This window comes from Notolepis coatsorum (assembly GCF_963971535.1).
Source record: "Notolepis coatsorum genome assembly, chromosome: 7".
NCBI classification, from domain to species: Eukaryota; Metazoa; Chordata; class Actinopteri; order Aulopiformes; family Paralepididae; genus Notolepis; species Notolepis coatsorum.
The window spans coordinates 123,947,446-123,959,643 of NC_140171.1; the positions used below are offsets into that span (position 1 = coordinate 123,947,446).

Sequence of the window (12,198 nt, forward strand, 5' to 3'; positions counted from 1 at the left end):
CTGTTGTGTATGAGAGAGGGATATGCGCATGTGTGTTTGCGCATATTGTGTGTGGGGAGGAGGGGTGTGGGGGAGGGGGGATATTCGATGTAGTTATTCTATATAGGTTTAAGAGGGGGGGTCGCTTATAAGCCCTTGGGCTTTATGACCTTTCCTGCACATTTGAACTGTTCTTCTTTTACTTCTTTTTATTCCAAAATGTATGTTTGTAAGTGCAAATAACAATAAACGATCAACAATAAACATCATAGTGCTGACCTGGAGCTGGACGCGGAGGTTGTTCTTGCGCTGTCTCACGGCCCTCTCGTTGGTGACGCTGAAGTCCCAGGTGCAGAGGAGCTGCCAAGCCCCGCCTGAGGCTGCGTCCGTCGGCACATAGTTATCCCTGAAGGAGCTGGCCATGCTGCGTAGGTGTGGAGGGACAGAGAGGAGGGAGGGTGCTGTTACTATAGTTATCCCTGAAGGAGCTGGCCATGCTGCGTAGGTGTGGAGGGACAGAGAGGAGGGAGGGTGCTGTTACTATAGTTATCCCTGAAGGAGCTGGCCATGCTGTGTATGGTGCTGTTACTATAGTTATACCGCTGGCCAGTATGGCTTACAGTATGGTGGCCACCAAAGTCACACTGAGAGAGAGAGAGAGAGAGAGAGAGAGAGAGAGAGAGAGAGAGAGAGAGAGAGAGAGAGAGAGAGAGAGAGAGAGAGAGAGAGAGAGAGAGAGAGAGAGAGAGAGAGAGAGAGAGAGAGAGAGAGAGAGAGAGAGAGAGAGAGAGGGAGGACTCGGCTCTCTCCTGGACTGTCCACGGTGGGGGTCCATGGGGGGCCCATTGGCCCTCCTAGATGTGACGTGAGGTTTAAGCGGTTGTCTTCGAAACAAACAAAGGAATTCTTTCACAATTCCATTTAATCACTTGTTACACATGTGATATATTATACTGTATATTACTTTACTATATACACTGTATATTAATTACACACCTGTCCTGTATATTGTTATGCACAGTTACCCTGCACTCTGGTTAGATGCCCACTTATTTTCATTATACTGCACTTGTTTTTTCAATTGGAATCTAATCTAACTAGGTAGTGTGACATATCTTTGTTTGCAGTTACTTTATTAGCTTTTGCAAGAAAAGTGAGGTGAATTGCCAGTCACATCTACAGTAAAATTGTATATCCACAAAGCCTGTACATAACTTCAAATCAAATATGTATATAAGTAGTGAAGCACTAGTGATAAAAGTTAAGCTAAAGGAAGAAGATAACTTAAAATAGGGGGGGGGGGGGGGGGAGCATGTACGTACAAACTGATATGATCTATATTGTCTCTTCCTGTCACTTTGATCCAACAGTAGGTGATCCTATACTGACCTGTAGATGAGAGCGGCTCCACACAGCACCATGTAAGCTGCTATGGTGAAGAAATAGGCCAGTTGCATATTGTACTCAAGCTGTCCCGAGATGGTTTCATTACTGTAGCTGCCAAAGTACATGGCTGTGTAGTTGAAATAACCCTGGGGATACACAAAGCAATGTATTCATCATTACACACAAACATGAAGACATGTTATAGTCATCACTCTGGTCTTGAGCCGTAATGTATTGTTTGTATCCATTCTGCAATCTGTTAATAAAGTTTTCAATCAATCAATCAGTCTGTCTCATAGAATTAATTGTATAATTCCACTGTTTTAGGAAATTATAGATAGATAGATAGATAGATAGATAGATAGATAGATAGATAGATAGATAGATAGATAGATAGATAGATAGATAGATAGATAGATAGATAGATAGATAGATAGATAGATAGATAGATAGATAGATAGATAGATAGATAGATAGATAGATAGATAGATAGATAGATAGATAGATAGATAGATAGATAGATAGATAGATAGATAGATAGATAGATAGATAGATAGATAGATAGATAGATAGATAGATAGATAGATAGATAGATAGATAGATAGATAGATAGATAGATAGATAGATACATACATACATACATACATACATACATACATACATACATACATACATACATACATACATACATACATACATACATACATACATACATACATACATACATACATACATACATACATACATACATACATACATACATACATACATACATACATACATACATACATACATACATACATACATACATACATACATACATACATATATATAGATATCGATATATACAGACATAGATATATACATACTATACATACATACATACATACATACATACATACATACATACATACATACATACATACATACATACATACATACATACATACATACATACATACATACATACATACATACATACATACATACATACATACATACATACATACATATATATATATAGATATCGATATATACAGACATAGATATATACATACTATACATACATACATACATACATACATACATACATACATACATACATACATACATACATACATACATACATACACAGACAGACAGACAGACAGACAGACAGACAGACAGACAGACAGACAGACAGACAGACAGACAGACAGACAGACAGACAGACAGACAGACAGACAGACAGACAGACAGACAGACAGACAGACTCACTGCCCCAGTTAGTATCTCCAGGCCCCTGAAGGTGACGTTGGGGGGGAGGTTTGGGGTGTGGTCATAGGCCAGCAGTGGGATGGTGATGAAGCCGAAGTTGACCAGGAAGGAGAAGACGTTGAACATGAGCAGCCACTTCAGGAACAGGAAGTAGGAGAGGACGCTGGTGCCAAACTTTCCCCCAATCTCCTTCATGATGCCCTGCCACAGTTCCAGAGTCTGTCTGGCATGTGTCATGTTGGAACCACACCTGCGGAAAGACTGGATGGGACAGCTGGTCTGAGAACAGCCATAAGACTTGTGAAATGTAAAAGCATACATTATTAGTGGTCCACATGTTTGTGGAAAGGCAATTTGATGCCGAATATAACAGGCTACATGTAGGCCCAAGCTAATTTTGAACAATATTTTGAAGTTCTGTACTGAGCGCTGAGCACTTATGAAGGTGCGTAATCAGTATATAAATCATGCAGCTGTTTAGCTCCCATTTTTGTCCAGATATGAAATCTCAGTAGATAATCTGGAAAATGGGGTGACCTTACTTCCATGAAATTATCCAAGACATGAAACCACATAGACCGTCTCTGTCAAGATACAAAACTGATACAAACTTAAAACGTGTAAAGAAAATAACAATAAGAAAAGGTAAAGCGAGCAATGTTCTATTTGGACAACTCTGCCTGGCGACTGGTGAGAAGACTGCTCACCAGGGAGACATTTTCAGAGCAGTCAGCGAAGCACGTCAACTGGCGAGACCGCTTGGAAGACTTGAACGCCAGCACTTGGCTCCTAGAAAGATAAGCGGGAAACATAAATCTTATTGATTGATATCGTTTGACAACAATGTACGGTAGGCTACTATACGCACATCCTAGTGTGTTATCACCGGCATTTTATATGACCTACACTCCTGCTGTGTGGAGGCAAACATTGGACCTGTCATGGCATGTGTGTGTGTGTGTGTGTGTGTGTGTGTGTGTGTGTGTGTGTGTGTGTGTGTGTGTGTGTGTGTGTGTGTGTGTGTGTGTGTGTGTGTGTGTGTGTGTGTGTGTGTGTGTGTGTGTGTGTGTGTGTGTGTGTGTGTGTGTGTGTGTGTGTGTGTGTGTGTGTGTGTGTGTGTGTGTGTGTGTGTGTGTGTGTGTGCGTGCGTGCGTGCGTGCGTGCGTGTGTGTGTGTGTGTCTGTGTGTGCGCATGTACGGGCATGTCGCACAGTGATGTCATAGCAACGGTGTGACACCTTACTGTAACTTCAATGGCTCACGGCTATAAAAATTTACTGAATAGGGAAGAAGGAAAGAAAGAACCAATTGTACCATTCATTTAAGGAGATGATCTCATGGTCAGTCTGCTTTTTCCTTTTATAAGGGGAAAGCCACTAATTTTAAGAATTTGTATACATCATTGCGGTGCGTCAGGACTCAGGACAGTCCAGTCAATGGGAACACGCACTTCTCCATCCTAAAGCTATAGATATCAGAGAGAGAGAACATTCCAGTTTGTCACATCACCTGGATGTCAGACCTGGGGCTGCTCCACATATACAATGAATAGGGCACATCATTTTAGGGACTATCAAATATGTGTGTGAGCTCTTACATCCAAATGAGGTTAAAGTAATTTAAAAAATAAAGACCTATTAGTTATATATACCATAAAACCTCATTTGGGTGTGGAACTCATTTTAGCACATAAAAGAAGAATGCAAAGAAAAAGGTTGTTGTCTTGTACTATATACCAAAAATGTCTAGTGTAATTGTTAATAACGTGCATTCTGTTTTTAGGGTGTTTTTACTTTTGTTTGAACTTGTATTATTATTATTATTATTATTATTATTATTATTATTATTATTATTATTATTATTATTATTATTATTACTATTACTATTATTTATGTATTCAATTATTATTTATTTAGTATACGTAAAAGAAATCTGGGCATGTATTACTTCCGCATATAGGCTGTAAATAATTGATCACCCATTTCATTTTCCATACATAAGGCATTTGTATTTGCATCTATTCCTTTCCAAAAAAAACACATTGTGTGTGTGTGTTGTTACCCTCTCCCCTAATTGCAAAACCACTAACACAGCGTGTAACAAACCAGCTATCCTTGTGCACACAAAAAATACCTGTTTTATAGCCCTTAATGGGGTTTAACGTTTAACTTCTCTGTGACTTGACACTGATGGGAAATGCATGTAATCTTTAACCTGCTGTGACACAGAACCCACCGGATGTATTTCTTCTCCTCAAAGCTCATCGGGAGCTCTCGAATGGCCCGGATTCTGTCCCGTGTCGACATGGCGACAAGTTCTTTGACCAAGTTCTGCTCCTCTGCGGTGGGAGAGAGAGAGAAAGAGAGAGAGAGAGAGATAACAAGATAAGCAGGGCTGGTTATCGGTTCTCACGGTCCAGAGCGCCAATGGAGTAGCAGATGTGAGACTGAGACGAAGTGATTCAAATGGAAAGTCATAAAGGCATAAAGTCATGGAGTGGGGAAACATAGTGATACTGCTGTGCATTCAAAGACATTCAGGATAATGCTATACTTTTGGTCTGCTGAGTACTATATATTTTATACTATATATATTAGGGATGTCCGATATTATCGGCCTACCGATATTATCGGCCGATATTGGCATTAAAATGTGATATCGGAAATGATCGGTATCGGTTTAAAAAAAAAAAAAAAAAATTTCATTTATTTAACCTTTATTTACCCAGGCAAGCAAGTAAGAACAAATTCTGATTTTATTTATTGTCAAAAGTATGCATAATGATTGTGCTCGTCACCAATGCAAGAGGCTGCGGTCTCGACTCCCGGAGAGTCAGCATTGCCTTGGCTCGGGCTGATCGCTATACTAACTCGTTTGGCTGAGTTAGGTGGAGGGGAGCCGTGGGTGGGTCCTGGGCATTGTGGACAGCGACCCCTACAGTTTGGTTGGGGCGCCTGCTCAGCAAGGGTAGGATCTGGAGAGAGGTAGTGCAACCTTCCACACGTTACACTCTCCCGGTGAGAATCTGCGCGGCCAGGCTGGCTGCCGGCTGGCTGCACATGCGTCGGAGGAAAGCATGTGACAGTCTCCGGCCTCCCGGACCAACAGTAGGGGAAAGTGCGCAAAAACCAGGAAGGGGGTTGGGAATTGGCATAACGTCTAACAGTGGGATGGGAGAAAAATCGGAAAAAAGGAGGGGGAAAAAGATTTAAAAAAAAAAAGAAAAAAAAAGTATGCATAATGTTGTGTTAATTCCACGACAAGAGATATGTAATGTTAATTACCTGAAATGATTCTGTTTTGGGGGGGCGGGGAACCCTGCATATATCGGTATCGGTTGATATCGGTATCGGAAATTAAGAGTTGGACAATATCGGTATATCGGTATCGGTAAAAAAGCCAATATCGAACATCCCTAATATATATATTTTACATTAGAATGTATATACATAACATGTATATCCTGGACTGTATTTTATTCTTAGGCTTATTTTTATTCTTATTTGTGACTTTTGTTTTTGTCTACCTAAATGTTTACTGTTTACTGTGAGCGATTTGTAGTGCTAAATTTCCCTCGGGATAAATAAAGTATTTCTATTCTATTCTATTCTATTCTATTCTATTCTATTCTATTCTATTCTATTCTATTCTATTCTATTCTATTCTATTCTTTTCTATTCTATTCTTTTCTATTCTATTCTTTTCTATTCTATTCTATTCTATTCTATTCTATTCTATTCTATTCTATTCTATTCTATTCTATTCTATTCTATTCTATTCTATTCTATTCTTTTCTATTCTAGTCTATTCTATTCTATACTTGGTCCTCAGATGCACATGGGCCCTTTTCACAGACCTATCATAGGGTAAACACAGCTGCAGCAAATAACATCACTAATAAGTCCACTTGATCTAGGTGTAGCAGCTGCTAGTGCGCCAGCATTGACTTTACTATTGACCATTGTCACGGCTAGTGCACTAACACACCTAACTCAAGTGTAAGGATGATTAATGGTATTAGCTGCAGCTGTGTTCACCCTGCTTTGACACACTTCTTCAATCAATATCTGAAATGAATGAAAAAACAAAAGATAACCTAACCTTCTTACTGTCTTATGCAGTCTTTATACTAATATGTCTTTACTTCTATGCACTCATCACTGCAGCACCCAAGTTTCAGCACTGTTTGATGAACATTGTTACTCAGTTGTTGTCATATACCCTTCCTGTTGACTTGTCGTACAGAACCTGTAAGTCACTTTGGATAAAAGTGTTCAGCTAAATGACTAAATGTAAATGTCCTGTGAAAAGGGTCCATGAGGTGTGTCTTCTCATCGTGACGCTCCTCTCACCGTTCTCCATTTCATCTCTGATGGCATCCTCCGTAAAAGCCAGATGGACAGGGTCACTGTCACTGTTGGGGAACACGCTCATCCTCCTGGCCGTGATCCCTCTCCATCGCATCGTCATGTTACCTGGATGTGAACACACGAGAAAATTATCTTGGTTTTAGCCATTCAGTAATGGTGACCGTTTCAGGGCCTTTGTCTGTGTGTGCTTGATGATTCAAGGTAGACAAACGGAGCAGGGTGACAATCTCAGAGATGACCAGAAGAACTAGTTGGTAACTTTAAAGAAACCTTTAGTTTCTCACTTAATTTTTTTTGTATTATTATAATTTTTTTTTAATGTTTTTATGAATTCTTTTTTTTAGTTTTTTGTTTTTTTATCTACTTTTTCTCCCCATTTTCTATTTTTCTCCCATCCCAATTTCGTATTATCCAATTCTTCCCTCCCCTGTCTCGAACGTTGCTAGACCATGCCTCCCACAAGCCGGCTGCAATGTGGACGAAGCCTTGCATCACGTGTCCCCTCCGGTAGGGCCTACACGAGGAGGCAGCCGTCGCATCTTTTCACCTGCACAGCTCGATCTCTCAGCGGCGAGGAGTAACGCGTGTTATTTTTTCCGTAGCCGCATTTTGCGGAGACGCTCTCTGATTGGGCACTGACTGACGCTCTCTGATTGGCCACTGACATGTGCGCCCAATCGCGTGACGAGCTGTGTCTTTGCCCATTTCCGCGTCGAACAGCAGCAAACTACCTAACGCCTAGTTTATCACTGGTTAAGCTTAGGCGACTCTTTCGAAGTTGGTTTAGGTTAGAGTTTGGAATCAGGGCTGGTGTTCTATCGCCACAAGTGTAGAAACAGGCGTCACACGATTGGGCGCACCAGAAACGTCAGTGGCCAATCAGAGAGTGTCTCCGCAAAATGCGGCTACGGAAAAAAATTATGCGGCTCACACTGCCCCCGATACTTCCTGATTCTGCTGTACAGGCGCACCAACCGACCTGTAGGAGTCGCTGCCCACAACGTCCGATCCCCACCCACCGGCTTTCCCACCCTCTAATACTGCCAATTGTATTAGTATGAACGACCAAGCCAAGCCGGAAGCAACGCAGAGAGCTGGGCTTGAACCCAGCATCTCCTGCGTTAGTGGCGAGCGCCTTGCCCACTGCACCACTTAGCCGCCCCCATGTTTTTATGAATTCTAATATCAGTTTCATATCTTGACAGAGATAGACATAGTGGTTTAATAGCTTGGTGCCTTAACCCTGTTCACCCTATTGTCCTAATTCTCTACCTTACCTGAATACACCGTCGGATAAGAATGTAATAACACACTCGGGGGACCTTAAGCATAAGTCATTTCAGTGAGTTAGATAGGGTACAAGGTTCCAATCCTGCATCATTGCAATAAAATGTGGTAGCTTTCCGACAATGGCCTTATAGATAAACAAATACCAATGTTTATTACACCTCTCTGCCAGAGAAGACCAACTTTTTTTATACTTAAGCTAAACGTTTAAAAAAAAATCAGCTAATGTCATGAAAGGTATTTTCAGGTTCCATATCTAATGATTATACCCTACTTGTTCGTTCAGTGTACTGAGTCTGCTGTTGTTGTTGGCGATTACTAATGGAACACCACTGAAAAGGTTTTCTACATAAACACATTAAGCGTCTTGCAGATAGTATAGTATTTTATTGACATTATCAAGGATGAGGTCACTTTGCCAACTTCCTTGTAAGTAAGTAAGTAAACTTTATTTGTATAGCACCTTTCTCAGATAAAATCACAAAGTGCTTCACAGAAGTAAAACATAGCAACATAGAGATGAACGCACTACACATAAAACAATTCTGACACATCGTAAGCATAGGCATAGTTATAACTTGTGATTAGCAGACAGTATAGGACCACATACCACTTTAACATAATTTTTTGCGGTTCATGGCATTTTACTTTTGACACTTTTGAGTACATTTAATATCAAATACTAGAATTTAGAATGGAGCACTTTTGCTTTTACCAGAGTACTGTTTTATCTGGGTATTTCTACTTTTACTTAAGTAAAGGAACTGTGTACCTATTCCACCACTGCTTATAACCGTTCCAATTGTAATAAATGTCTCTGTTGTTTTTGTTTCTTGTCCTGTAAAGAGCTTTTGACCTGTGTGTGTGTGTGTGTGTGTGTGTGTGTGTGTGTGTGTGTGCGTGCGTGCGTGCGTGCGTGCGCATGTACGGGCGTGTCGCACAGTGATGTCATAGCAACAGTGTGACACCTTACTGTAACTTCAATGGCTCACGGCTATAGAAATGTACTGAAGAGGGAAGAAGGAAAGAAAGAACCGAATGAGTGAAGTGGTTTGAACATTACCTGAATATACAGAAGGAAGTCTGAGGAGGGGTGGTACATCGTACTGAGCTGAAGGGTCTATTTGGAATGTACTGTGATCTAGAGAAAAGAGGGAGTGAAGGAAGGCAGCATTTGTTTAGGTAGTTCACTCCTGAGAAACGTCACGTACTGAAACGCACATGAAACAGCTGAGCCAACATTATCTAAACTGAACTATAGCCACCGGTATCTAACTAAACAGCTAAATAAAAGAGATAAATACAGTATTCTCACAACAAATGATGACCTACTATTTGGGTACGAAAAAACTTTCTCTATACTGTCTCTTACGGAATGTTTAGAATGCAGATTTGTCCTCGATGTTGGAAGAGACAGTGGTTACTATGTGTTGATATATGAAAAATATATATTTTCTTTTTTATTATGAATCCGTGTCTCTACTTACTAGATCCAGTCACAGTGGAACAGCAATATCATACAGAAATTTGAACATTTTCTTTCGAATGTGGTTACCATTGGCAGCCATGTTGGAAGAAAAAATACTACTACACAAACATTCCGTGCAATGCCTCTATTCTGTCCTGGCATTGTCCTCAACTCAAGTCATCCACTCACTCAGGTCATGCTGCCAAGCAGGGCTGTCTGGCCGTGGGGAGAGGAGCCCCATGGGGATGCTGTCTCTTCCCCTCCAGCTGCCCTCTTGCCACCCTCGCCAGGGCACCCTGCTGTCCAGGGGGTCGGCATTGCTGGACTGGCTGGCTGGCGGGTGCTGCCACTCTGCCCTCCCTCCCTGCCAGGCCAGCTCCTCTCCGGCGTAGGGGTTACTGTGCTGGGGCTTCCTGGAAGGGCTTCTGAGATGGACCACATAGGACATAGATATATATGTACTGTATACACAATATGTACGTCTTAAAGGAACACGCCAACATTATGGGAAATGCATTTACCGTCTTCTCCAAAGTCAGAGGAATAGATAGATACCAATTTCCTCCCTGTGCGTTCAGTAGAAAGCTATCTGACTACAAGTTAGCCTAGCTTAGCACAAATGAATGCAAGTGGATACAGACCACTAGCCTAGCTTAAAGCTCTAGCTGGTCTGTATCCGCTTCTATTAACTTGTGCTAAGCTAGGCTAGCTTGCAGCTGGACAGCGTTCTACTGAACAAACACACAGAGAGGAAATTGGTATCTATTTTCTTGTCTGTCTCTGAAGACAAGATCTGCATTTCCCATAATGTTGGCATGTTCCCAGTTATTTTTGCAATCAATATGTCATTTAAAATTCCAAACCATGGGGTATGTTTCATACGTTTCCATGGGCATATTCATTTCTTGAATGATTAACAGAGCCATAAACATGACTATAAGGACAGGCATATTTGTTCTATAAGTATACACAGTGATGTGATGTCACACCAAGAACTGGGAATAAAAAAAGAAGAAGAAGAAAGAAGATGATGAAGAAGAAGAAGAAGAAGAATGTGAGCGACTGCAGGCAGATATTATTCCTTCCATCATGATTGCATCCCATTGTGACTCTAGAGGTGCCAATTTTCTATGAGACTGTACATGACATCATATAAAACCTTTAAAAGATATATAAGGGAGTGCACTGAGTTGACTAAAGCCAGGACAAACATCAAGATGTCCTCCTTATTCAGTACAGCCTGTACCCTAGCTCTGATTAGTTGGTAGTTTCATGAAAGTAGGCTGTTATTCTATGATAGGCTAATTGACAATAGGAAGAAATACAGCTTCATGTAAAGACAGTGACATTGATGTACATTTGAAACATTTAGGCCACCCACTGAAATCATTATATATATTATTATTATTATTATAATAATAATTATTACATATATATATACCATAAAAAAGTAGCAAACCTCCTATCCATTTCCAGAGTGTCACTTTCATGGTAGGCAGGGTTGATTATTCCTCCGTTGCTGTAGTGTGACATGAGAGAGGTCCTTCTCGTCCTTGTTGCTCCAAGCCGGACCCTTCTGCTTCCTCTCTGTCTCTCTCTGTGGCTCCTTCAGTGTCGGTAGGGTTTTCCAATGCAACACGCCAATGAAAAACACTGCCCGGTAGTTGATGGCTGAATGGAATAATGGAATATATAGCCTGTACAATTAACAGGAAAAAGGCAAAGTGTTTGTCATTATGTCTTGTATTCAGGGTTTAACCACCGATCCCGTGCTAATTCCAATAGAAAACATCACATGTTATGGCTGAGTGGCTTCCCGTGTGCAAAGTGACAGCAGCATCGTCATGGGGAGACCTGCAGTAATCCAATGCTGTCCACGTCCATTCATCATTAATTCACACAGTGGGTATGGTTTCTACCACCAATGAGTGGTCATGTGGGCCTCAGTTAGAGAGCCATTGAAAGATGGGTAAAGAGGATCTCAATAACAAAACACCATTTTGACTGTTTTTATTTTTTTTAAATAGATAATAAAGATATAGACGAGAGAGAAAAAATAAACAAAGCATGAGCCTTCTGATTTCTGATTAGATCATGCTTTACAATAATCCGTTCCAATTCTAACCAGGCAAAAAGGAAACAAACAAGATACTGATATGGTATTATTCTACCTCCAAACTCTGCTTACCTGCTTATTGTGGTAAGTATTGACCAGATTTTGAGGGCTCCGGTGCCTTCGTGTCTCCAGCAGGACACCGAGCTTTAGTGCATTGTGAAACACACCATCTGAGAATCTCTGTGAGAGACAGAGGGACTGTCTGGCTACAAGGAAGTGTGCGCGAGATCAATAGGGGTTAAAGTCCATAATCCATTTGACTATGCAAATCTCATGTGACCACTAGCCCTGATGATGATAAGCATAATTAATCCCTAACGTACCAAACGTAATTG

At 40.9% G+C, this 12,198-nt stretch overlaps 1 protein-coding gene across 1 annotated transcript in view; it reads right to left on the reverse strand.

Moving 5' to 3' along the window:
• The window catches only part of tmc5 (transmembrane channel like 5), a gene marked incomplete at both ends in the record, with an annotated part of 28,587 nt that extends 17,307 nt beyond the window's left edge, over nt 1–11,280 (reverse strand). The window contains 9 exons of the mRNA XM_084318372.1: nt 259–403; nt 1,369–1,511; nt 2,623–2,883; nt 3,330–3,411; nt 4,858–4,960; nt 6,975–7,097; nt 9,343–9,420; nt 9,937–10,172; nt 11,207–11,280. Coding sequence (XP_084174498.1) covers nt 259–403; nt 1,369–1,511; nt 2,623–2,883; nt 3,330–3,411; nt 4,858–4,960; nt 6,975–7,097; nt 9,343–9,420; nt 9,937–10,172; nt 11,207–11,280 — 1,245 coding nt within the window. The remainder of the gene's footprint in view (nt 1–258; nt 404–1,368; nt 1,512–2,622; nt 2,884–3,329; nt 3,412–4,857; nt 4,961–6,974; nt 7,098–9,342; nt 9,421–9,936; nt 10,173–11,206) is intronic.
• Between the last annotated feature and the right edge of the window lie 918 nt (nt 11,281–12,198).